Source organism: Trachemys scripta, chromosome 13 (genome assembly GCF_013100865.1).
Source record: "Trachemys scripta elegans isolate TJP31775 chromosome 13, CAS_Tse_1.0, whole genome shotgun sequence".
Classification (NCBI taxonomy): domain Eukaryota; kingdom Metazoa; phylum Chordata; order Testudines; family Emydidae; genus Trachemys; species Trachemys scripta.
Window position 1 is genome coordinate 11,585,204 of NC_048310.1, and position 27,401 is coordinate 11,612,604.

Below are 27,401 nucleotides of genomic sequence, written 5' to 3' on the forward strand. Positions count from 1 at the left end.
CACACCCCAAGGAAGGGAGTAAATATCATCCCCACTGAACACAAAGAGTCACCAGTACACAGAAGTTATGTGGACTTATGAATAGAACTCATGAATCAACTCCCAGTCCTTTGCTCCTACCACTAGCCCATAATATTAACTAACCTCAGCTCCCCACCTTTAGCTCCACCACAGACTCACAGGGTGGTAGGATAGTTGCCAGCTGGGTTTTCCTTGGATGAATGCCAGCAGCACCTTGCTCCTACTGACCAATCATAACCTGGCTCTGCATTGAGCTGTGGCATTCGTCATTTCTCTGGTTCTAAAGAGACGTGAAAGACTGGCCTCTGATTGGCTGGGAGGAAAGGATTTGACCCCTCTCCCCGTTTTAGGCTGGGGGAGGAGCAAAGATCCATTCAGGATCTCCTCCTGCTGCAGGAAGGTCCTGTTCTCCCTGTACCCAGCCATGAGCTGAGGCAAGGCTTAGGGCAAGGGGTCTTTTTTCCTTAGGATAGAGTCTGGGTATTTAACTGACAGTTCCATGTTGTCGCTAAGACTAACCATTGCGTTTTCCTCGGTATTTGGGTCAAACCAGAACTATGTTCTGGTCCCACATGTTCCAGTATGTTTATGTCACTATGTAGTCTTTATGGTGGGTAATTTATTTGGCTGTTTGAGCTGGATGGTAGGGAAGGGTCTAAGCTCCAAAGATTGTGGCATTCAGTGAGTCACTGGGACCAAGAGACTCATCGTCATGTCTGCTGGAGTCTGGTTCAGTGGCAGCTCAAACTCCCTTTACAAGAGTGAAGCATGGCTTCTGATCCAAGCCAAGTGGGTCAGAAATTATCTTATCTTAATAAAGCTGAAGCCTTTGTTCCAAACAGGACCCCTTAGATATGAGGAGCCTTTTGGGGGGGGGCCTGGGCAGAATAAAGAGGTTCAACCTACCTCCTGCTGCATGTCTCTTGGTACATTTGTAATTGGTTCTCATTCACACTGAATTCTTTTAGTAAGGCATCTCTGTTAGGGTTCCTTAAGTTCTGGTGAGTGTCATACAGGAACAGCTGGTTGTTCAGTTCTACTTGGCGCTGCCGAAGTTGCCGACACGATGAATAAAGCTCCTCTTCGCTTTCCTTCAAGAGGAAAAGAACATCAGAAACCAATTCAATGTCTTACACAAGCTATTGTTCCTTGATTTTTCTAAGTAGTAGTTTTTAAATTCATTTTTATAAGACACCTCTGGAAACAAAATAAATAACTGAGAAAACACTGAAAAAAAGAAGATGCTCATAAAAATAAGCTTTTTTAAAAAAGGTAAGGTGTTCAAACACCATGGTGATCAGTGAGAAATAAATGGATTACAGAGAAAGCATTCCATGAAGTATACAGGCATGCTGAGGAAAGAAGGGGAGGAAGCTGTGTGTTACGACTGCAGTTATCTTCTAGTAGCCTTGAAACACTGGAAAGAAATTTTAATTTTTGAAGGTTACATCTGATAGAGCCCAGTATGCAAACACTACCAAGGATGGGGCTTATTACTAAGTCTGTTTCCAAAGGAGTTTCTTATTAAACTGCAAAGGAAAGATCAGATTCTTCAAACACCAAACATTAAATGGGACCATTCATGGCCATTAGTACTGTGGCTAGGGGGGCAGATCCGTCACAGGTGTAAACTGTCATAGCTCTATTGACTTCACTGCCGCTATGACAGTTTACACTAGCAAAGCATCTGCCCCGTAGGATATGTCTACACTACAGCCAGGAATGAGCCTCCCAATCGCAGCAGATACACTTGGCTAGTGGGACTCGAGGTAGTACATTAAAAATAATGTCAGAGGTTGAAGTTTCAGCAGAGACTCGGGCTAGCCACCCAAGTTCAGACCCAGGGGGTCAGGTGGGCTGGAGACTTCAAGCTGCCTCTCGAGCCTCTACGTCCACATTGCTATTTTTCACACGCTAGCTTGAACTATGCTAGAGTGGGTCTGTCTACCAGGCTGAGGGGTCCCAGCTGCAATGTAAACTTACCCTTAGTGTTTGCAGGATTAGGCCTTTAATTTGCATTTGTACTTGCATGTCATATTCTATAAAAAGGGCTCTCAAAACTCTTCACAAAACAAACAGGAAATCACATAACACCCCTTTGATACCGGGAACTACCGGTATTTATGGACTATTTTAAAACATTATGCATATGCGTAATCTCATCTGTGTAGTTACCTATCTGCATAAATCTTGGCATATGTAATATCAAAACATCCCACACCAACAAAGAAACATGCAACCAGTAAGCAAGGCACTGTTACAGCAGACATACTAATAATCAAGCTCCTTTCACTCCTCAGCCCACTTGCTCCCCAGATGCCTAAAACAATGGATGGGCTTCGCGACGTGCTTACCAGGTTAGCAAACTGTAAAATCACGGACACATGTACACACACACGCACACCTATCCCCCTGCACTACAGCTGAAACCCTGCTGCATCTCTGGGGATGTCAAGGAGCTGAAGCACAGCCTCTCTGCTCTACCCTACAAACTACGCATTTTATAAATATGGAATAAAGGGTCTCGTTTTTAAAGGGAACCAATCTTGCCTCCTTCAGTCATAAATGAAGACATGCAAATGGCCAATTGCTGATCACTTAGACATCTACATGCCCTCATTTATTCTCACAAATAACTGTATCCACCAACGTTGGATTTTAAAAGTAAGATTAAGGTGGACCCTTTGGGAATTTCTGTTAAAATACAAATGCCAGCTAAACTGATTATAATCCGAAAATGCTTCAAAAACAGTCATACTTTCCACAGCAAGTAAATCAAATTTGCAAGCAAATAAGACATGCTTCTAAATTTAAAAACTTTCTTAATACACTTACATTTCCAGACTATATGAAAAGACTCCAGTTAATTTCAGTTGGAACTGGATAAGGGCCGACACGATAATTTACACACTGTTACAACATTTTTGCATCTCTATGTCTCAACAAATTTCAAAACCATCTGCAAGCCCTTTCATAATTTTAGATTTTCTCTCCAAGTGTATGCAGATGGGATTTCTGTATAAACAGATCTGTTATTAAACTAGAACATTTTATGGAGGATTTTTTTTTAAATCAGCATAACAGATGGAAAAGACCTTGATCATTTTTATGATGCTTCTAGATTGGTTTGGCAAAGGTTCTAAAAGTTTAATGACCACGGCAAGTCTTCATTCGCTATAGACTGTCAAAAAAATAAAAAACATTTGAAATTTCTCCCGCCACTGCATCAGCATCCTGAGGTTTCATCATTGTAAATATACATTTACGTTGCATCTTAATTTTGGTTTACCAAGCTGGAAGAAAGGGGACTGAGGCTCTGAGATGTGCTATAGTCAAAGGACTTGCTGCTGAGAAGGTTGGGAGGTGCACAGGCTGCTATGAACAACACTTTAAAAGACACCACTGCCCCAGGCAAATAACGAGTTGGATTTTTTTGAAGAAAATCACAGACACCAGAGATTCTCAGCATATTTACATGTTGAGCATGGATATCACTTTGTAAGGCACTGAGTCACTATCAGTGGGGGGATTGTAGGAGGTGGCAACACAAAGTTCTATCTAGCCTTCTATGCCAGGCTCATCCCCATGGGATTTGAGACCTTACGGGTTTAAAAGCTTTTTTTTTTTAAAAGGATATACATTATATTTATTTATACACACAAGTCTCATCTTATGACCCTCTCCCCCTCTTGCGATCCCTCACCTATGACCCCTTTTCTTCCTCGGGATCCTTCCTTCCCCCTCATGATCCTGCATTCCTGACCTCTTATTTCCCCTCAGACCCTCTCATTGCAACTCCTCTTTTCTCTCCCTTCTCCAGTGGGTAATGGAAAGCTACAATGGTTGCCAAGAAGCTGTGACAGGATTGCATACAGTCATTGCACAGGGGTCTCGTGAGACTTTCTACACAACTTGGAAAAAGGTGTTTCCCAACTCTTCCCAATCTGCTGCTTCTCCTGTGAAACTGAGCATGACTAAGTGCAATACCTTCCCATTCAGTGTCCACGTAGCTGCAGGACTAAATCCCTCCAGAGACCCAATGACTTACTGACAAGAAGCACATAGTGTTCTGCTGTAAGAAATGCAATGGCCAGATTCTGGTGTCAGTTACAGCAGCGTGGGTTTGGAGTCACTCCATCAACTCCAATGGGCTTACACCAATGTAAAGCAGAAACAGAGTATTTTTTCCTCTGAAATTTGCAGTATGTGGGAGATCACCTTGAGTCCCTAGCATCTCACTTGTTTCATAGAGTGTCTGTCAAGCCTGGAGAATTGTGACTTGAAAATTTGGAAGGTGGAGAGAGCACTAACTATACAGGATGGATCTGGTTTAAAGTACTGTATGCAATAACTTTGGGTACCAATAGTAATTAATTGCTTGTGGCTCACCCATCTGCCTGGCTGATTCCTTGACTAGGGATTTGTAATTTTTTTCTAAGAAGAGGATTATGTGCACACAAAATTTTAGTCTTTCAAACAAACAGATGTTCTGTGAAGGCTTAAATGAGGCAGGTTTATCTGCAGTCGGATCCAGTGCTGGGTCTCTGGTTTTTATAAAATACTGGCAATTATTGTTTTTACTTTTGCTCTTTGGCAAAGCCTTCTGTTTTTTCCAGAGATTGATTCTGAAGACCAGAGAAGGAATATATTCTGTCCTGAGTATCTACCACCAAGTGAGGCTTCAATATTAGTGAGTCTCACCTCCAAGAGGGGCATATAAGTTTGAGAAGGGCTCTTTCCTACTGCCAGAGAATTAAATTCTAGCTGGTTTAATTCCAGTCAAGGAGGCCAGCAGCAATGCTGCTGCATGAGCAGAATATTCTTAAAAAGAGTGAGACATCTCTCCACCCAGACAGCAAGCAACTGAATTCAGGTTAATGAACATTCAGGAACCAGTATGAAAGACTTAAGGGTCACACCGTATCAGGCAGAAATATGTGAGTTGAATTGTCACCGCGTGGTTACCACAAAGAATTCACTGACCCATGCTCTGGGCGTAGCGGAAGTGATGAGGAAAGTGTAACACACAGGAAGTGGCTTTGCACTTACCAGAACTTGCTGCATTTCACAGAAAACCAGAAGGGAAGCCAGCTCTATATCTTCACTGTAACCATTTTTGAGAGGTACTGACCTAAAACCTGGGGAGAAGGTACACAGAGGTAATTAAAATAAAGGAGGAAGGGTTGCTTGCAGTTGGGGGCAAGCATGCATGGGACTGGGTAGTTCCTTCCACTCTGCTCACCTGCTCCATTCCTTGGAGCAGGCAGAGCTTTGAAGTTTACAAGGAAGCAGCAGGCAGAGATGGGGTGACAATGTTTTCCCACAGCCCTGCAAATCAAACCAGGACTGGAGAAATCAGACGTTAACTCACGGGATGCCCACATTTGGATCAGCTAAAAAAACAAAGGTAGAACTCAAGATAGCAGAAGAATCTTAAGCAGTGATCTCTCCAGAACTCATTCTGGGCACACAATCACATTAATGAAATGGAGACTGTGGCAAAATGAATTAAATCACAGTAATCATTCCATAATCAAATCATTAGAAGGTAGGCACAAACACTGCACCGCTGATACTGTTACCTCTCCAAAATAAACCTATAACTGGGTGTTGGGCAGGGTAGAGAACATCGATCCTTTTTTGGCATTTGCTCTCTCCTAATCCAGAGAGTCAGATTTAAATCCATCAGTCTCAAACCAGTGGGACCAAGAATGCAGGAGCTGCCTTTACTTCCCACCGTGAAACTGATCATACTGCAGTAATAGGTAGTTCCATACTCACTTTCTCGTTGCTGATACAACTGGTTCTATGTAACTCTTTCCTCTTGCAGAAAGAATGAAAAACAATTTGGTGGTGGGTGATTCATTTAAAAGATTATTTCCAACACGGCTGACATCCTAGTTCAGAGGGAGGGTGTGCTATTTTCAGTTTACAGTAGCTATCTCCCAAGGTGTGTTGCAGCAGGATGGGCCCTTTACTACCTAAGTTTTGAGAGCAAATGCACAGTACTAGCAGTTCTAAAGACCATGTTTCTTGCTTAACACTTTATAATCCCCTATTGATCTTTACCTGATTTGACTCCTTTGATGGGGAAAGTGGCATGTGCTAAGAAGTTGGGGTCACTGAACATATCCTCCTCATAAACAACGAAGCGCAGAAATGCTAGGTTAGGATCATAAATTTCAAACTTCACTTGCTCTGGACAGGGTGCCCAAACTGGGTTAAGGCCATTGTCATCTGGAACGAAAAGAAAACTTTTCTGATACGATGCAATCACTTCCCTTCATGCTGTATAACCAAGGGCACATGCTGGGATTATACATGAAGTCTGAAATGCTTTATCCCACCTGTTTTTGTATACCCACTCAAGAAATTCGGGGGGGGAGGGGGGGGAAATCTAAATTTAAATACATTTCTTCATATTTAATATATTTATATAAACAAACCTCCCTGGACATCTATTTTTAAAAGGTGAATTGCTTGCCACACATTAATGAAAAACAAGACGCAGGTCTGAGCTTAAAAACAGACACTAGCATGAAACATACCAAGTAGACAGATATGCAACTATCCAGTTTGCATACTCATTGGTGGAGTTTTGTGGTGTCATCTGCATGTGTGCTGGAGGCTGAAAATCTGGCTCTCAAGATTGATCACCAATACAAAATATAAAGGTCAAAATACTCTTCTCTGGGGAACACAGTGGTTCCCCTACTGGTGCAGCTCTCTACTGAACATTCTGCACTCATTCCACTCCCAGAATTTTGCATGGCCTCCTCTGTCACAGAGAAACGTCTAGAAATGCCAAAATCAGGCAATAAAATAGACAGCCAATCAGATGGCTTAAAGTAAGAAAAACTGTGGAGTAGGACCCTCACATTTAAAATTCTTACCCCGGTTTGGCTTTTAGTGTAACTTTGGCCCACACAGATACATTTAGTAAATGAACCTCATTTGCACACACAGCTCCATGAGATCAATGGGGGTATTTCCCTGACTTTGTTGGGCTCTGGATCAAGAGGACAGTACTTTGCATGCTCCATTGCTGTATTACCACCCTTCTTGTCCAAGATATCTCCAAAGAAATTATCTAGTCTTTGAACTCAAACCTAAATATAACAGCCTCAGGACCTCAGAATCTTTCTGCTTGGAGTGCACCTTCAGAAACTGACTAGCATCTTCAGAGAGACAAGGTGGGTGAGGTAATATCTTTCATTGGACCAACTTCTGTTGGTGAAAGAGACAAGCTTTCAAGCTACACAGAGCTCTCAATATTGCATATAGCATCTTCAGAGACACTTTCAACTTACCAAGCAATTTAAAAATATGGAAATTACACACAACCAGAAACTTAACAGAAATGCACCTTATTATGAACCTAACACAGTTTAACACTTGCCTGTTTCTCTGCCTGATTTTGACACATAGTGAAGGTTCTATGGCAAGCACTAGAGTATCATTACATGAATCATCAGTTAAGAGCAATAAAGTCGCCTTATCCTTCTAGTATATGATGTTTGTAAATTATAGATAAGGAAAAATATTATTTCATGGAAGTCACGGATTCCGTGACTTTCAGAGACCTCCATGACATTTTCCGCTTCAGCCCAGGGGTTGTCAAGCCCTCCCCCCGCCCATTATTTTTAAAAGTAAAAGTCGGACAAGTCACAAGCTTCTGTGAATTTTTGTTTATTACCCGCAGCCTGTCTGTGACTTTTACTAAAAATAACCGTGACAAAATTTTAACCTTAATTATAGATAGCATGCATGATGAATGTCCTCGACCAATTTTATTTAGTGCACTGCAAGTATAACTCCACTCCCACCCAGAAGGTTGTGCAGATACTCACTCACAACAGTTGTCTTGACCTTGCTATTATCACATTCGGCCCCACAAATTTCCACTTCTACAAATGGACAAGCAATGCTTCTGCCAGGTTTAGGCAGATGGCGAGCACCTAAAACCTATAAAGGGACAATAGGTTATACCAATATTTGAAAAAAAAACTTGGCACTGCAATTTATGTACTGCTAGTGGTCTACAAAACTATTAAACAGTGCCACTGAAAAAGACGAACTATTTTTCTTATCAAATAGTCCTCAAGAGAGCACGCATATAAGCACTTTCTCTCCAGTATAGATAGCTAGGTAGATATGTGTGTAGAAATATATATATTTACAAACACGCACACGTAACACTGGCACAGGTAACAACACTTATAGTTAAGGTTGCTCTACACTTTCCAATGTAAAATCCTGTTTTCAGTTGCTTATAACTTTGCATAACTCCAAGCTTAAAGCATTCAAGCTAAAATTTTCCATGCTGAGTATCTGCCTCAGGCTGATGGGGAGGAGTGGCTTGCTTGTTTATTTTAAATTTTCAGCTAAAATGATTCAGCCATTTCCGAAATGAGACTAGGGAAAAATAGGATGTTTTGTCCGTGTGAAAAAAAAAGCAACAAACGTCTTCTAACCATTTCATTAAGAAGCTCTAGCAACTCCACATTCTGGAGCAGGGACTTGGCAAGGGGTTTTCCTGCCGTCAGGGAGGTGTCCATTGACATCCTTGTGAAAATACGTGCCAATATGGCCAAGTTATAAGCCTCCAAAAAAAATAACACGCTCAGAACAGACTTGTTAGAATTTAGCAGCTAAATTCTCCAGTAATTCTGTCTGTACTGGGCATGCTCCATCCCCTCACAGCTCTGATGTGCCAACTAGACTGTGCATGTGCCTTCCCTACAGAGCGAGTGAAGAGTTGCGGGGAGGCTGAGCAGGACTTTGCTTGCAATTGCTCTTCCCAGCTACTAAGGGGCCACTGTGGCACCAGACACAGAAACTGAGAGCAGGGAGGCTCTACCTCCTGTGCTCTCAATACTCCCCTGCAGGCATCATGGTGTAGAAGCTGGAAGGTGCCTGACTCAAATGCAGAGGAGTGAAAAATGGATAAGAGGAAAGGGAATGCAGAGGGTGGACGATGTTCTGGGAATAAATCGGTTCTGTAGCAAAGGAGGTGGTTGTCAGTAGCTCTCCTGCCTCATTTATTATGTCATTGGAAGAAATGAAGCGGGGGATTGCAGGAAGAAAGAGGATGGTCTCATGGTTAAGGAAATTGAGTGCCACCCTAGGTAATTGGATTCTACACTTGTCTGTGCCATTGAGTGCCTATGCGAGGCTAAGCAAGTGGCCAGCTGTTGGCCACTAATCGGGTGTTCATTTTCTGCATGCTAAACACGAGACCCTTGGGGTTTGATTGGCAACCTTGCTGAGTGCTCATGACTGCAATTGAATTTGACCGGAGCTGTGCTCTGGGAATATGAAGTGCTATAAAAATTCTAAATATTCTGAAAAATCAGGCCCCAGGTGTCCCAAGATTGACACCCAATTCAGTGGACCCTTTTGACAATTCTGGCCTTAATCTCTCTGTGCTTCAGTCCCCTTATCTAATTTCACAGGGGAGTTGAGAAGATTCATTCATTCATTCGTGTTTGTGGAGCACTCAGATACTATGGTGAGAGCACCTCAGAAACACCCATAAAGACATTAATTCTGTATTCAGAATAGGGTTTGTATGGTATGTGGTAATAAGACCTGGGGCCACATACTGAATGAGGAGGGAAAAATGAATACTGAATAACTACCCATTCACCGAATGAGGTGAGATTCTATGGAAAAAATAGTAATTGACTATATAATTAAAGACTGTACCACAATGTATACACAAGGGGCCTGAATCAGAGTTGCACAGGCAAACATAATTCTGGCATTTACTGATTTGTGTGTGCTTGTCTTTGAAATCTGAACATCTTTCAAGGTAGATTTTTTTTTTGATGCAATATATAGATACACACACAACCCCTCTCTCTTTCTTTTCTTTCTTTCTCTCTTGCTCATATGCATTCAAGAGAGAATCAAATTTTCAGCCCAATTTTAAGTGGAACTCCATTTTTGCAAGCACAAATAATTGCAGGTGTAATCTGGCGCGAGCAATTATTTGTCACCATAGTTCTGGTTACTTACACACGCTGGTAAATGCACTTGTAAATCAATGACAAACATCTAAGTGACCTAAATCATGAGGATAAATAACTATGGGTGCAAAAATGTGTCTGCAAAAATGGAGGACAGTGTCTGAAAATCCAGCTCTGTACACCACACTTTCACAGAACGTACAGAAGATGCCTCACTTCAACTGCCACAGTTCCACTCTCAAGATGACGAGATAATAGTGAGGTTCTGTACTCTTTTAGCACTTACATTTTTTAAAAAGCATTTGTTCTTTTGCTTTACTTTTATAGCCCATGTCAGCATCCAAACTGCAGTGAGAAGTGGTTACAGTGTTTGTTCGTTCCTTACCATCATTTCTCATAAAACATATGCTATTTTGGAAGACATCTCTCTTACTGAATAGCAGCTGAGAACACAAACAAGTTCAATTTACAGATGGTGCCAGAACCCACCGTAGTGTAATTTTCAAACAATAAACTTTTTTTCTTAATGAAAAATGAGATTCTGAAACGATGAAGTGTACAAAAATAGCTGCATTTTCCCCTATCGTGTTAAAGCTAACTTTTTTCCTGGCTTAGTTTCTTTTTTTCATTATAAAAATCTATTTCTGTCAAATTGGAAACCTGCTGAACTAATAAATCTGTTGCTAACCAGTCTCTAATCGGATCTTTCTAATGAGAACTAAGATGGAGTTCAATGTAAGTTGATTTGATTTGATTTTTAATAGTTACCATATACATTCAATTTTTTCTGTTCTATATTCACTGACGTGACAGAGAGAAACTTATTTCATTTCAGGGAAAGTGGCAGAATTAGTTTTATTCCTAAAACACTGACATTTAAATAAAGCATGTTTTGGCAATTTGTCACAGCTCTTGCTCTGAAAAAAAATAGCTTTTTTTGTAGTCAGTCATATAGACCTTTACTACTGGTAAGAATATGTTTATAAAAGAAAAGATTTACCCTCACTGTCAAAAGCATCTGCAATTTCCTCTTTGATTCACTTGGCATTGGGTCATAGTCCTCATTTCGCATGCTTTCTGGCTGCAGAATATATCCAGTCCGTCCATTAAGTGAAAACAAGGCATGGTTTATTTGCATGTATTTATCTAGGGAGAGAATGAAATAGTCATGACAGTAGAGTTCCCCATTTTATTAAATCCAAAAGGATGACAAAGTATCAGTTTGATGGCTCTTTAGTGCCATTCCCACTGGTTGCCACTTTCACAAAGACTAGGTGATGACTAATGTTTCACTTCAGAAATTAGAACTATTGTCCTTGGTCCACTGATAAGAAATCTGAAAGAGAGGCTTGCATTCACACAACACATTTTGCCTTGCCAATGAACTGGTCAAAATATCAATTCAGTAACAAATACAAGCTGATAGCTAGAGCTGTGTAGAGGGAAGAAGCTACTTTCAGAAAACATCTTGAGGTTTTGAAAGGAACAAAAATGGACCATTTCAAAATTCCCCATGAAAGAAAATTCTGGAATTTTTTTCCAGGTCGATCAAAACATTTCATTTTGACAAAATTGAAATGTTTTGTTTAGATTCTGACCTTTTAAAAATAGTTTTATGATCATACAAAATTAAGAAACAAAATGAAAGTGATCTCAAAATGAAAAATCTATACAATTCATATCCAAAAATGTTGAAACAGGAAATGAAATTTTTGTGCACCTGACACAATTTCATGGAGTGTGTCAATTTTAATGGCACTGTATATTCTGACACCAAAGTTTCTCCAACCAGCTCTTCTAGTATCTCTTGATCATTAAATGGAATTACTCAGTTAATACAACCCACTACATTGTGAGGTAAGAGGGCCTGGTCCTCAGCTGCTGTTAATCAGTGTCACTATCAAAATCAGTGGAGCTATGCTGATTTACACCAGCTGATGTTGTGGCTGTACATGCCGGTCCAACACCGTTTAAAGTTAAGAGAAAGACTCGACTATTTCAAAGGCGTTGGATCACGTCCCACAAGTGAACTCTGCAGGATATGAATTTTCTGGGATCTGCCCTAGTAGCCAATCCACAGAGTCACAAGCAAACAACTCATATAGTTTCAATCCTCTTAAGCACTCACATTCCGTCTTCCATCTATTTTCCTTCTTTAGTAAGATACCAACCACAATGACCAGGGTGGTGGAGAGACTAGAGGGGGAACTTGTTAATGGTCAGTTGAAAGAATGAAAAACAATTAAAGCTCCTCTTTATGAGAATATTACCTGGGGTCTGGAAATTAAGAGACACCATCTGGGCGCCACAAAACCAGAGACGAAATGGGTCATAATTAGATGAGTCAACCCTCTGTCCTTTAGGGTAAACCCGCGTCAGTCCCTTTTGGTTGTATTTCAGCAGTTCACCAGGCTTCTGCCTGACAACACTTTCAGCCTTGTTTTCCACAAAAGAACGGACTTCTCTGAAATCAGGATTTTCTACACAAGGGGAGGGGCGGGAGGAGGGCAAAAAAAAAAGGAGAAAGAAACCACCATTTATTCTCCATTTCCACTGGAGCCTTGCTTTACCTCATTCTTTAACACAATAATTGACTTCTTGTTAATGCACACACCGCAAATTGGCTGAACATCAAGTCTGAAAATTAAAATAACCTGTCTGCCTGACAAGTCCTCTAATTGCTCATTGTGGTGGGACTGGATGAAGGCTACAGTTCTCATCCTGTCGCTGCTAATAATGCTCCTTTGAGCACTGCAGAACATATTTAAATAAGACATCCTTTCCTGTGTGTAAGTGGAAGAATGGAGGGCAATCCATGGTTAACAACGCCTCAAATAATGACTGCAATTATAATGTCTATCGACATTGATGGCTTACTGCAAGCATTCACAAAGAATCTTAAGCAGGAAGGGGATATTTGTTGGGTACTCCAGGGATCTGGTTGCAATAGCAAAAAGCCAGCAAATAATCAATTTCAGAGTCAATCCAGGAATTTTTACTGATATTGCACCACATTCTCATTTACATTAAGACATCTTCATGTCACTCCAGTAGCTTCAAGCGGTCTTATTGTAAGTGACAATCAGATTGTACAGCAGAAAATTACATAATGTAGAGCAAGTCTATTTTAGGGTTGAGTTTTTTTCATAAATTACAAAAGAATTCATCCACAGCCTTTTCTCATCTCTTAAAACAAAAGGAGCCAAGTGCACATTGATCTGGTGAGCTTCATAGTGTTATATTGGAAGAATGGCTTGGCTAGACCAGATGGACCGTTCCAAAGCATATCTTCGCCTACATCTTCCATCATAAAGGACAATGTCACTTCCTCAACCCATCAACAGACAGCATAGCTTCCCACCCTTTGTCACTATCGTTTTATTAACTTCAGAAATGCAGCACTATGGAAAAGAAAAACCTGAATGAATCATTTCTATGTTGTTCTTGTCTCAGAGCTTTTCCTCTTTCTTTATGGTCTCTTCTCTCTCTCGTTTCAGTAATTTGTTCCTCATTTAGTCCCAGACTTGAGCCTCGACAGGTTGAGATGTACGCTCAAAACACTTCTGATAACTCACTAGATTTTACCTGACATTTTATCATTTGAATACTGTAATGCTCTCTCCAGTGTGCAATTCCAATTTGCCACTGAAAATCCTGCCTGTATGAGCTCTCTGAGTTCTCCCAGTGCATAAAGGAGGTATTTTATTTTCAATTCTAAAATTTCAAATAATGTTTCTTTGAATAGGATCAGCATGCAAGCAGGCAAGGCGAAATTTATTATTAAAAATAAATCACCTAAATTGTCCTTGGATTTGCTTGTAGGTTTGCAGTAGATTACCAAGTCGGATAATTCAATGGCAATTAATTGATTCTTTTCCCAGTACTTCCTCATATGCTCCTGTTTAAGATTAAAAAAATATTTTTAGATTGCACTTATGTAGAACATGATGGCACAATAAACTAGGACATATTCTAAAGAAAGGATGATAATGTTAAAACATTCCCAGATCCCTGATTTCATATTTCACACTTCACAAACGTACTTGGATGTGACATATATTTAGGGCTTCTGTTTTTCAGGGTTTATTAATATAATTTTGGGGGTTCATTTTTAGCAATTTTTGAGTTTTATGTAGGTTTCCAATAACTGGGGGTTTTCGGGTCTCTCGCTTTTATACTGTAATGAGTAATGGATATTATGTTATATCCATTACTCATTACAGTAGTACATATTGTAACAAGTAATCTCTTTGTAATGTTCCCTAAGGTGCTTTAATGTAGTGCTGTTTCAAACAGCACTATATAAAAGCACACTAGGGAGCCTTTAGTGCACAACAGCAGGGTCTACATGGACCAATTAATGCACAACACGCTATTGTGTTTTAGGAATCACACCCCTGTAGTCCACATTACTGCTCTGTGTAGACAGGTCCTTAGAGGCAAATAACCATTTACAGTGTTTATCCAGTGTTTACTAGATAAAAACACCTATTTCAATAGGATTTGGGTTCCTAAGTATCCAAATTACTTTTCAAAATGAGACTGAGACATTGCAAAGTTGAGTGCAGCAACCGCCTCAATACCTTTAAAAATCTGGGCCTAAGCACTTTCCTGAATCGGAATCGTATAAAGAAGCCTGGCAGTTAAATTACTGTTTTTATGTACATCCACATAAATCTAGCTAAATTCTTGACTCAACCCCTCATATAAATGCACAGACAAAAAAAATGCAAAGCATAATGAAGTTTCTCTCCACTTATTTATGATCTCGATCAGGATTAACTATCTCTTGTGACTCCAAGACTGAATTCCAGCTGCCTCCAAATGCAAAGCGCACTGCTCCAGCAGTTCACTTTTTGCAAAGCAAGCCAGCGTTTCCAGGTATGAAAAAATAATTTACGATCAAACAGGCATCATTATTGAGAAGTCCATAATCTACTGCAACACTAAATGGTTTAAATCTTGGTCTTGTGGGAGCTGAATGAGGATACCTGCAACCCATTCAAATGGGAGTTGGGAAGCCAGGCTACTCCTCACTTTGGCAGGCAGCAGCTATTCATGGCCATTGCTGGTGGAGATTAGAAGCCACTGAAGTCAATGAGAGCCCTGCAGCAAGTGAAGGTAGAATTTAGCAAGAGGTGATCAAAATTACAAAAAAGATACAAGAAGTGATTGCAGGATAGGAAGTATAAATGGAGTCACATACTGAACAGTTACTAGCTTCAATACAAAAGGCTACAAAGCAGTAGGAAATGGGAAATCTCCAAAAGAAATTCTCACAACAGCAGGAGGAAGGAGGAAAACAGGAGCTGCAGAGAGACGTTTTTCCAGAAGCAGTCACCAGACCAGAGACTGTGTGCTGTGGTCTAAGAAAAGCAAAGAGGAATTTAGTATTATGAACTGACATAGCCTTGGAGAAGTGCAGATATAAGCTATTACCTCTTTGTAATACACAGTGATCCACCGCAGTGTAACATCCTAATAGACATACAACTTTCACTTGAAAGCAATGTTTTCACGAGCAACGGAGCGTTTCCAGGTGCTGTAAACTCATTCTTAAAAGTACGCTTCTAAGGATAGCTAACCAGGAATGAATACCAACAAAAATAGACCATTCCTAGGACACAGTTAGTGCCGATATAAAACACGGATGACAAAGTCAATAAAGCCCTGAGTTGAGAAGCTGAAGTGGGGGGAAATCTTCAGAGATCTGGAAAACACCCAGGTGAAGATAAAGAGAGGAATTCCAAACTGCAGATTATTACTAGTATATAATAAAGTTATTGGCACAAGTAGGAAAGTGTTTTACAAATGCATTCACTGGACAGCAGAGGTAGGAAGCAAGATTATGAAGAGATGTTTAGGCAAAGGAGCTCAGATAGCACATACATTAGTGGATTTACTATAATACTTTTCAAGCTTGGTTCTCCACTGCCTTGCACGAGGCATGCCATAATTTACACCTGTGCAAAGTGGATGTAAAACACTACTATTATCATTTTTTAGTATTTCCTATCTACTTTGCATAGATGCAGGCAATAACACAAGGCATAAAGCACAGGAGACTCAAGTTTTTCCCCTATGTTAAGTTCTCCTCACACCTTCTATGGGTCATCTCGATTATCACTTCAAAGTTTTTTCTTCTGCTGCTACTGATAGCTCATCTCAATTGACTGGCTTCTTACAATTGGTATGCATACTTCCACCTTTTCATGTTCTCTGTCTGTATAAATATCTTCTGTCTTTGTGTTTCACTCTATGCATCTGAAGAAGTGGGCTGTAGCCCACGAAAGCTTATGCTGAAATAAATGTTAGTCTCTGAGGATACATCTACACTACAGGGGGGAGTCAATTTAAGATACGCAAATTCAGCTACGTGAATAGCGTAGCTGAATTCGACGTATCGCAGCCGACTTACCCCGTTGTGAGGACGGCAGCAAAATCGACTTCTGCGGCTTTCTGTCGGCGGCGCTTACTACCACCTCCACTGGTGGAGTAAGAGCGCCGATTCGGGGATCGATTGTCGCGTCCCAACGGGACGCGATAAATCGATCCCCGAGAGGTCGATTTCTACCCGCCGATTCAGGCGGGTAGTATAGACCTAGCCTAAGGTGCCACAAGTACTCCTGTTCTTTTTGCGGATACAGACTAACACGGCTGCTACTTTGCAACTTGAAGGAGAACTCTGCTGAAAGTGTTAAAATTCTCTTTGATGGCTGATGTTCTGCTAACTCTCCTAAAGGGCCTGAACATTTAGAAAACAAGACCCAGATTAGCAAGGTGTTTTACTTTAAGCCTGTAAATAGTCCCACAGAAGCCAAGTCCTGTAAAATAAATATGCAAAAGGCTTCAGGGGTTCAGACTTCAGTGAGGCTTGGGGATCTTAGGTAGTTCTCAAATGGCTGAAGTCTCATTATTTCCTAATTTTATAACTATCCACTGCAAAATAAAACAAAAATTTTCTTTTCTACTGGTACCTCTTCTGTAGATTTCAATGTGATTTTCCTGATGTCTTGGTACCATTCAAACAGCTCTTCCACTGTATCAGTTGCAAATTCAACAGGAGGATCTTCTGGATTCTTGGGTTCCAGTACGAAGACAAAAGCCTTGTCATGCTTCCCTTGTGGCATTTTCACTATTGGACAGCACAGTAACAACAGAGACATACAAAAATTTATTAACTCTTTTAGTCTTAACTGCATGCTGTATGAGTGGTTGGTTCAATGCAGCAGCCAACCATACAGATTTCCACTATGATAAAATCTCTTGTCAGGCTGAATAGATAGCATCATCTTTCCTGCTCTAGGGGAAACAGCCCAAATAAAGGAGGAAAACCTAGGAATCCCGCTACAAGTTCCAGAGGCTACGTACCGACATTGTATGTACTGAGGACCAATATGCCACGACACAGAGTTCCTAAGGGGTTGTCCTCAATAATCTGTGAAGAAACAATGGGTTTAATTTGATTCTCTTAATCTTTTCCCTATTAATCAGTAGTCACAGGATGCATAACAAAAATTAAACACAAAGTTAACCGCCTATAACGGCCCACAATGTCACGGAGAAACCGCCAAGGGCTCTGTTTAAAAAGTTCATTTTTAATGAGAGGATCTCTCATTATGGATGAAAGATGACTAATGAGGCTGGGAATAACCCTGGTTCATCTGTGAGTCTTCACTTCGACTGGTTCACAGTTTTCCAACTTGTAAACATTTGCCACTTGAATTCAGAAATCAAATGCAGTGTTTTGACTATTACATTACAAAGCTACTGTCCTGGCATAATTCCTCATTTTTAAAGCTTTCCTTTACAATACCAGAAAGACCAAAGTGTTCAGCTAAATTTCCCCACACACACCAAGGCATTACTGATCTGAGGGTTCATCAAACATTTTATTTTAAAAAACCAAAAGGGTTCACACAATTTAATAACTGCCTACTCAGACTTTTGCTTTCATTTGTTAGATTAAATTGCTCTTTGTCCAAGACTCTGGAACACATTTTCACATGTTTTTGGCATGCACAATTGGCTCAGTTATGTACTAGGTAACAGGGTGTGAAAACAGCTAATTAGATGCATTTGTACACCCCATTTTCCCATTTGCAAAAACCACTACAGTAACTATGTTGGCAAATTAAGTGCTTATGTGGAGCACATAATTGTTCCACACATCTATCTGAAAATCTGACCATGTACAGTAACTCCTTACTTAACGTTGTCCTGGTTAACGTTGTTTCGCTGTTACATCGCCAATGCATTAGAGAACATACTTATTTAAAGCTGCGCAATGTTTACTTATAACGTTGTTTGGCCGTGGGGGCTTGGAACAAGGGTGGGCTGGCAGCCCCACTATCAGCTTCCCTCCACACCCACCCTCAGCGCCTCCCACCCGCCAGCGGCCCACAGGATCAGCAACTCTCCCCTCCCCGCACTTCCCGCCCGCAGCAATCAGCTGTTTTGCGGTGTTCAGGAAGCTCGAGAGGAGCAAGGACATGGCACGCTCCGGGGAGGGGTTGGAGCAGGGGTGGGAAGAGGCGGGGCGGGGGTGGGCCTGCGGCAAAGCCGGGGGTTGAGCACCCCCCAGCACATTGGAAAGAATATCAAGAGGAGCAGCTGGATGATCCACCCTCTTTCACACTCTGACTCCACCACCACAAGCAAGCTTCACAATCATCATTGCTGAGTACAGTATTAAATTGTTTAAAATTGTTTAAAATTTATACTGTATATAATGTCTTTTGTCTGGTGAAAAAAATTTCCCTGGAACCTAACCCCTCCCGCACCGCATTTATATTAATTCTTATGGGGAAATTGGATTCGCTTAACATTGTTTTGCTTAAAGCCGCATTTTTCAAGAACATAACTACAATGTTAAGCGAGGAGTTGCTGTATGCTAATCTTTAGCCTGCGGGGAATTGCTATGGCCTTCTTATAACGCATCCCATCAACGACTCTCCCCAAATGCGGTTCCATAATGAATAACCTGCCAAGCACAACTAGTGGCATCAAGGACAGAAGAGAATTGTGTCTGCACAGTCCCAAGGACAGCAAACACTATGGCTGGTCTACACTACCCACCTGAATCGGCGGGTAGAAATCGACCTCTTAGGGATCGATTTATCGCATCCCAACGGGACGCGACAATCGATCCCCGAATCGACGCTCTTACTCCACCAGCGGAGGTGGGAGTAAGCGCCGTCGACGGGAAGCCGCAGAGGTCGATTTTGCCGCCGTCCCTACAGCGGGGTAAGTCGGCTGCGATACGTCGAATTCAGCTACGCTATTCGGGTAGCTGAATTTGCGTCTCTTAAATCGACCCCCCCTGTAGTGAAGATGTAGCCTTAGTGTACTTTTCTACTCTGTGCTAAGGCTGCATCATGCACAACATATAGTTATAATCCCATGAATGAGCGAAACCAGCTCAGTGTGCAGAGGGCAGCACTGTGCTAATGGAAGACATGAACCAAACCCTGAACTCCTCACCTGGCTTTCAAGGTCTGCAAGGTTATCAGTTGACATGTCTTCAACGTAATTAGATGGAAAATAGTGTTGGACTTTTTCTCCATAGTCTCCTTTCCACCTGAAATTAAAAAAAGAGACAACTGAAGACCTTCAAACACAGACCATTAATTGGCAATAATCCCTCAATAAATTGGTCATTAATCCCCAAAACCAGCTTGCTAGTTGGCCATTGCCAAAATGAAAGTGACGAAGTAGCTAAAAGCTCTAACAAAAAAATCAATAACTGTGGTAGGTGATTTCAAAGGGATTGCAGCTATTCACTGCAAACTGCAGTTAATGACTTAAGAAGCTTCCCCCTCCAGCACTAAACATGATGATGATTATGGCCTTGGCTACCCTGGCGCTGTACAGCGCTGCAACTTGCTGCGCTCAGAGGTGTGAAAACGCGCCCCCCCCCCCCGAGTGCAGCTCTGTAAAACGCCAGTGTAATTAGCGCCTGCAGCGCTGCACACTCGCTCGCAGCGCTGCAAGCTACTCCCCTCGGAGAGGTGGAGTACTTACAGCGCCGCGGCAGCACTATGAATTGCCAAGTGTAGCCAAGGCCTATGTGGTTGATTGCTTTGTGGAAACAACTAGAGGACATTAGATTCCTAAGCATTCCAATCAATGTATAAGCCAGGTAGGAAAGAAAACTTGTGGGAGGATACTCAGAGGATGGAGATAACCTAAACCCATTTTGGTTTTCCAGGGGTGTTGTGCAAAGCCTGGAGAGGGATGCTGCACTGACACCGGGTTAGCCTTTGGAGGGTCTCCTGCAAGAAGGGTTTTTTTGGGAGGGATGTGAATGGGGCAAGGGAGCAGGCCTGACACCCTGAGATAGAGCATAGGTTGTTGGTATGGGGGAAGGTACAGATATGAGAGTGGGAGAAGGCAATGAAGGGAGTGCTGAGGCTGCAATAAAGGGTGATCAACAAAAGAATGTGGGTAGCAGAAAAAAAAATCAAGCCATGCCATACTTGGAACCACTACTGCCAGCTGTTCCAGAAAGCAGCACTGGTTTCCTTCATAGCAAGTTTTGCTATTCCCAGTGGAAGATTTTTCCCCTGCCCATTTCTCTACAAGGATACCCCTTTCCTTTGAGGGCTAGCAATGTTACTATCTAGGAGAGACAGATGGGACTCCTTTCAGATCCCATCAACCTCATTATTGGCTTGTCCACAATGCAGTTACCAAGCAATGCAAGTCACTCCCTCCTGATAAAGACAGTGACCCCTGCCATCCCAGACAGCAAAGGACTGGACCTGGGACTCAAACCTGGATGTCACACAGCAGTATAGAGTGCTATCCACAGGGTCACTCCTCTCAAAAGCTCTTTGATTGTTACCAAACACTTTACAGTACTTCTTGTCAAAAAGCCAGGCAGGAACAATGTGTGTCAAGGTGTGAAGCTGAGAAAAGTAAAAGGGGATTTTCTTTCTTCATCGACTTCTGGGATGTATAAAGAACAGCGGCTGGGTCAGAAGCAGAGATTTTAAGAACCCCCCACACAAAGCTGAATTCATTTCCCCATCACATACACTCCGTGCCGGCTCTTCTACAAGGAACTTACCAGCCTTCTGTTTCCTTTGTGACGTTATGAATTAGGGCCCCTCTGCAGAAGCTCAATTCATCACTTCTTTTAGCTTTATAGTCATATATGGCTTTCACTGTTCTCTGAGGCTTTAAAAGGAAACAAAATAAAGGGGTCAGAGAGAGGGACAGGTCACAAAATGATCAATAAATCCATCTCAAAAGAAAAAAGAAAACAGATCTCTTTCTTTATTAGAATTGGTAAGCTTACGCTAAGGTTCCAGAGTGACATCTGCTGGTGTAAGGGATTGTCACTGTTAACCAGTATTCTTCAAACACCAGCCAAGAGTACTACTTTTGTGGATGCATGGTTATACAACACAGAGCTATCATCCCTGCTTACATACACCCAGATACAATCTGAGCCTTAAGGCTTGGGATGCAGTCTCTCTCTCTTCAGAGTACGTAGCAGTCCTATCATCCCCTTCAAAACCTCATCAACCGTACCACAGAATAAATTTCCTCTAGGAAACCCAAGTTTCTATCAGGACAAGCAATTTCCTTATCTTGAATTTACTTCTATCTGAATTCTTTCACAGTAATTCACAATCATTAGTCACAAAGAGAAAAAACTACAGCTGAATGTGCATTTACAGCCAAGCTGGCTTTTGCGAGAATTACAACTAAATATGTATTTACCATGCCATTTGTTTTTAAATGTTAAACAAATGCATAATAAAAGTAATTTTAAAAGTTCAGTGCTTTATAAAAAGTGTGCAAGACTGTCCACCTTCATTTGCATGCAAAACCCTGATCTGCACGAGTAATCATTTTTACTTGGTGCATAAATGTAGGTTCAAATTTCCAGGCACATCCACACAAGCATGCATGCGAAATCAGGATCACCTAGGCACACTGAGAAGCCAGGTGCCCGATTTCTCATCTGGATGAGTAAATACTAGCTTTGCACAGAGAAAATGCATAGGTGCAATTTTGGAGGATGGGCTGAAAAAATTATACCCCTCTTGAGTTTTACCTCCCCCCACAAGCCAGATACAAATATTGAAAGTACCAGAAAAATCAACACAAATTTTCTAATACCTTTTCAGGCACCTACAGAAAGGTTAGTCTGAAAAATCACTTGAACGTACCACTGATGGGGTTATTTCGTTAGGCTCCACATACATCTTGACATCATAGAGTGAATTAATATCTTTCTCCTAAAAATGGAGAGGAAAAAAACAGAGTTAAGGAAATATATTTTAAATCTACAACAGGACTGTTCTACCAAGTAAGGGACCTTATGTGCTGTACACACATATCTACAGTATCACTTCAGCAATTCAGAAACTGTGGGGCTGACTAGAACTGGGAGCCCTGGCTTCAGTTAGAGGCCCATTTCTATCACTAGCTCACCATGTAGCCTTGGGAAAGTCATTTAACCTGCCCGTGCCTATCTTTGATCAAACAGTATTATGACCATACCACCTCACAGGAGTATCACTTAATTCATTAAATGCTTGTGAAGAACTTTGAGATGCTGAGCGAAATTATTATGTGGAACTGAAAAAACTAGCAGGTGGTTCTATGGCTTTGGTTCCATAATCACTGCAGGTCCCCTAGCTTACAGAAATGGTTTTCTTTAATGGACAAAAAACTAAGCTGCAAAAAGCTGCTTTGATGTACATGGTTATTTTTTTCTTTTTCTGGGTGGGTTTGGAATTTTATCTCCTTCGCCTCCTACCATGGAGGAGGATGGTGTTTATCTTTCACTGAATCACTTCATTACAAAGGTAATCACTTGCCGTGCTGTAGCGCTCTAGCAGTTCCTCAGTCACAGGGTAACGCAGTTTCATTTTCCTATACAGCGTGTGCTTTTCATAGTAGGTCACCAGTTCGACTAAGCTTTCAAAGTAGGCAGAGGTGCCCAGCACAAAGTGGCGGCCTTCTTGTCGAATTCTGAAGTGCTTCACTTTCCCCTCAGCTCTGTGGAATTAGTACAGGTGCTGTGATACTTTAAAAGTCACTGGGGCCTAGCACAGTAAAACCTCACTTACCATGAACTGGATCATTATCCCCTGACATGTTTTAAATGTATAACAAAGTTCCACACTTTTCCAAAGCCTCATTTATTCCAATTAATTTTAGGTTCCCCCATTCAACTCACAAATAGAACAGATTCAGGAATTCTCACCCATCTCCAATATGTGGAGCATTGAAAATACCCTCATTTTTTTTTCCTGTTTTCATTTCCCCATTAACCCTCACATTCCAGACTCCTCTCAGCTTCACCAGTCATCTAGCCAAAAAGGATTTATCTGGACTAAGATTCTCTTTGGAAGGCTGTCACTGTCAATCACTATTAGGTGATGAGAAGCAGTCTCCCCAGAAACAGTGACTACTTTATCCCTACAATACTCCTGATAGCCACTGCAATCTACTTTTAAAGGAAAAATTCCTATCCACTTAAGCAAAAAATTTTGAATTTTTGGTAATCACTGTAAAAACCACTACCCACCCACTTTTCAATACATGAGGATACCTACAAAATTTTCAAACCTACAAACTTTTCTGGCTATGAAGTGTTTGCATAAGGACACTACTGTATATAATCCATAATGGACTTTAATACCCTATCTTCCCAATAGGAGAAAGGTGAAACTAGAGCTCACTGCAGACTTGAGAAGTCTGGAAATCTTCAATGCAAAGTAAAGTACATAAATAAGACAGCAGGTATCTGTTCTCCAAGACAATATTCTATACTGCATTACAGACATGATTAAAGAAACGTAATATGATTCAAAATTGCAATAGAGTATATTACTGTTCTTATAAACACACAGTTTCAATAAGAGAAACTGTTGTTATAAAGCAGTTACCATTGGCAAGGATACTTAACAGCAGACAGATGGCAACTTTCATTTTTAGTGAGCTGCATAATGTAACAGATGCTGAATGAATGAACCTCAAATTATTATGCAACTTAACTAGGTTTCCTCTGGTCAGAGACCTGGGGTCCGCAGTGCTGATCCGGCACAGAGAACTGCACTGGAATGCAGTTTCACAGAAGTCAAGAGAGGACCACACACACACTACAGTATGAGATATCCTGGGCCAAGTTTTTAGCCACACTCAAAATTATCCACTCCATACATGCACATATATTTTGCCCATGCATCCACTTATGTGTGCACATCAAGAAACTGTGTGGCTAACTACCTAAGCTGAAAGAGCAAACTCAGGTTTTATTCATGCAAAGGCTACAATAGGAAGATTTTCATGTTCAAAACCAGAGAGCGTGAATGGCCCTATATGTTGTACAGTCACATGTGTCTTTTCTTACCTGAACGTCATGGCAAATGAATCGGGCTCATCTCTCTTTCTAATCAGAAACGCTCCATCTCGAGGAATTCGCATCAACATGTCTTCTGCTTCTCCTCGACTCAGGTTACGGTAGTACCAACTATAGCAGAGGGAAAGAAAATGGACAAGTGATTACAAAGCTTGTCAAATTGTCACTCAATAAGAATAACTGGCGGTGTTACTAGAATTATAGCCTGAGACATTACAAGATAAATTATACATTAGATCTTCCTCATCGTGACACATATGACAGCATCTTAAAGCAAAATACTGTAACACATCAGCTTATTTGGGGTAAAACCATCAGGAAAACATCAGAACACCTTGTCTGCTTATAGTAATAGAACATAAATCAACTTGTCTTCATAGAACAATGGCAGAAAATGCTGCTTTATCTGTTCATAACCAAATGCCAGACTGGAGTCAGAGTTTTGACATGGAAGATTTTAAGGAAGAGTCCCGATTTCGGCTAGGGAAAAACAGCAGACATTAGATACTTCCTTAGGACCAGATTCTGTCTCTCACAAGTACTACTCAAGATGAGTAACAATGGTAGAATCTGGCTCTGATTTCAGTGGAACTAGAACAATTTACAGTAGTTGTGGCTCTCCACCCAGTGATGTAAAAACAAAAACAGCTGAATCCTACAAGGCACCCTCAACTCACACTAACTTCAAAAGGTATCTCAGGATGTATATGACCGTACAGAATCAGGCCCCAGAACATGAAAACTGTCTAAAGTCATGGACATATGTTTTGCACACAAAGCAAACTTTCTTTTTTGATCTGTATGGACCAAAAGTGCACATGGTGCATGAACAGTAACTTCTGAATTCCCCAAATTAGTTGCCAGACCACAGGCAACAACTCAACACCTACCCTACTTGCTGAGTTCTTTAAATTAGCAAGCAAAGAAAGGGAGCAGGGTCAGGAAAGACTTGGTATCCTCTGGGTGAATTACAGCTTTCACTGTTTCTCTGAATTGCATATAGTTACCAGTGAGCACCTGCTTTACCATTAGCCCCCCATGAAGCCCAGAGTATAACCTGAATCTTTCAAGGTTCTTAGAAATCAGTGAAGTTTGTTCCCATGACAGCTGCTACCAAAGTGTCCCTGAATGCATGAAATCCATGGTTATATACGACAACAAAAAGTTGCACCCTTTAACATAACAACTCGAGCACTTCCCTTCATCTGTACATACTCTTTAGTTTCATGAGGTTTGGGGTTAGGCACAGCATCAGTCAGACGCAGCTCAAACTCAGCACATCGCAAGTGGGCTTCCTTGTAGTGTTGAACGAGATCATAGATACTATCAAAGGTGAGGTTGTCGGTCAGGTAATATTTCATGGTATCTCCTTCACTATTAGAACGGATACGGCAATGCTGGACCCTACCTGACCTCCTTAAGAAATGAAGAGGGAAGAAAAATAACAGTTAATAAAGATGGACGTTTAGGATGTTTTCTAACCTGCTCCTGGTTAATTCTAGTTTGTGAATTTATAAAGTTGCAGCAAATCATGTTGTTTCTTTAACAAATAATAAGATTGTTAGGAGTTGTTCTTTTCAACCTACAGAGTTTTAAATGTACCAATATGCATCACTGTAGAATTAGCGCAGAAGGCTCTCTCACCAGTAGCTGATATATTGTTACTTATAACTCCAGACTGGGAAGAATTAGGCAAAATCTTTTATTTTTTCCCCTACAGGGACATCCTCTTTTATCAACAAGATCAAACTCTGCCAATGGAAATGAACTTGGGAAACTACCTGCTCAGCTTGGAAACTGAGGATTTACACCAGTGCAAATGAGATCCAGTTTTGGCCCACATATGAAGAAATATTGTAACAAACCCTTCATGCTCCTATAGCTTTAGAGGAGTGGAAGATTAGACCAATTAGACCTCTATTACCTATTCCAATCAATGAACATAACCCCAAATGGAGCCCAATTGTGCCTAGCAACGTTAGACTAAATTGCACCTTAATCAAAAAAGTGTGATCTTTCCACAACTGCACTAAATCCCCCACTCCTACTTCCTCCCATAGCAGCTATAAAATCATATTTTCTAAAAAATATATTCTTATGCAACATAGTAGAATAAACAACACCATGATCAAAAAACCAACTATACCAGAATGACAGGGTGTAATCATTAGGGAAAGTTTCACTTTCCCTAACTAGGAACGTTCCATCCTTGCCACCCATTTCAGCACAATATTCCTGGAGCAGCCTCTCAGCAGTAGTTCTCCCCTCTTTCATTTTCCCATGGAACCATTTCTCGTTGCAGTGCAACTCAGTACGTTTCACGTCCTAGATCACAAGAGGAGAGTTTCCATTTTTAACTTGTATTTTACCATGACAATAAATGGTTCTGTCTCAGTTAAAAGGACTTCTACAATGGCAGGTCAATTTTCTAGCTTCCTTGAACTTTCAATACCCTCAAAAAAAAGAAGGAATGTTTGTCTAAAATCTGAAGTACGGTTTGCTATCAAATGAAAAACAAACTATTAGCCACGTGCTGTGGGAGGTTATGGCTGTTGTGCACCTTTTCTTAATATTCCTCAACAAGTTCTGTGTCAGGACTTCCATATTCCCCCTTCCTCAGCATGGAGAGGTTTATTATGGTTGTAATGTGCATTCAGGTAAGTCAGATCACTTTTCAGGTTGCTTATAGTCAAAAGATTTTCACCTTCCTAGACTTGTGCAAGTAGTTATGATTTGTGGCCAGAAACTTAAAGAACATACTCTTATAGATCAGAGCAGCTTATATTTTAGGATTTTTTGACAGGAGGATTTTAGCTAATCACAGCCCAGAATAATCATATGAGACCCTCCCACCATTAAAACCTGCATGGACAGGTGATCTAGTTTGCATGTGGCTGAACGGTGCATACAGATGTTAGTGATGAAAGAGCGCACATGCAAACTTCCATGTTGACAGATGGAAACCAGGTTGAGGCATCGCTGAAATTCCAGCCCTTATTGAGTCCTGTGCCTCAGCTTTATCATCT

At 41.1% G+C, this 27,401-nt stretch overlaps 1 protein-coding gene across 2 annotated transcripts in view; it reads right to left on the reverse strand.

The window, feature by feature from the left end:
* PLCG2 (phospholipase C gamma 2) overlaps nucleotides 1-27,401 on the reverse strand; it is a 91,978-nt gene that overhangs the window by 2,540 nt on the left and 62,037 nt on the right. For both annotated transcript variants that reach the window (XM_034788821.1, XM_034788822.1), the window contains 16 exons: nucleotides 26,522-26,700; nucleotides 25,591-25,791; nucleotides 24,367-24,486; nucleotides 22,829-23,009; nucleotides 22,175-22,243; nucleotides 21,064-21,173; nucleotides 19,476-19,572; nucleotides 17,364-17,430; nucleotides 16,970-17,127; nucleotides 13,788-13,890; nucleotides 12,263-12,472; nucleotides 10,993-11,138; nucleotides 7,872-7,986; nucleotides 6,091-6,258; nucleotides 5,071-5,159; nucleotides 928-1,112 (listed from right to left, as the gene is read on the reverse strand). In XM_034788821.1, the coding sequence (XP_034644712.1) occupies nucleotides 928-1,112; nucleotides 5,071-5,159; nucleotides 6,091-6,258; nucleotides 7,872-7,986; nucleotides 10,993-11,138; nucleotides 12,263-12,472; nucleotides 13,788-13,890; nucleotides 16,970-17,127; nucleotides 17,364-17,430; nucleotides 19,476-19,572; nucleotides 21,064-21,173; nucleotides 22,175-22,243; nucleotides 22,829-23,009; nucleotides 24,367-24,486; nucleotides 25,591-25,791; nucleotides 26,522-26,700 (2,198 nt within the window). The remainder of the gene's footprint in view (nucleotides 1-927; nucleotides 1,113-5,070; nucleotides 5,160-6,090; nucleotides 6,259-7,871; nucleotides 7,987-10,992; nucleotides 11,139-12,262; nucleotides 12,473-13,787; nucleotides 13,891-16,969; nucleotides 17,128-17,363; nucleotides 17,431-19,475; nucleotides 19,573-21,063; nucleotides 21,174-22,174; nucleotides 22,244-22,828; nucleotides 23,010-24,366; nucleotides 24,487-25,590; nucleotides 25,792-26,521; nucleotides 26,701-27,401) is intronic.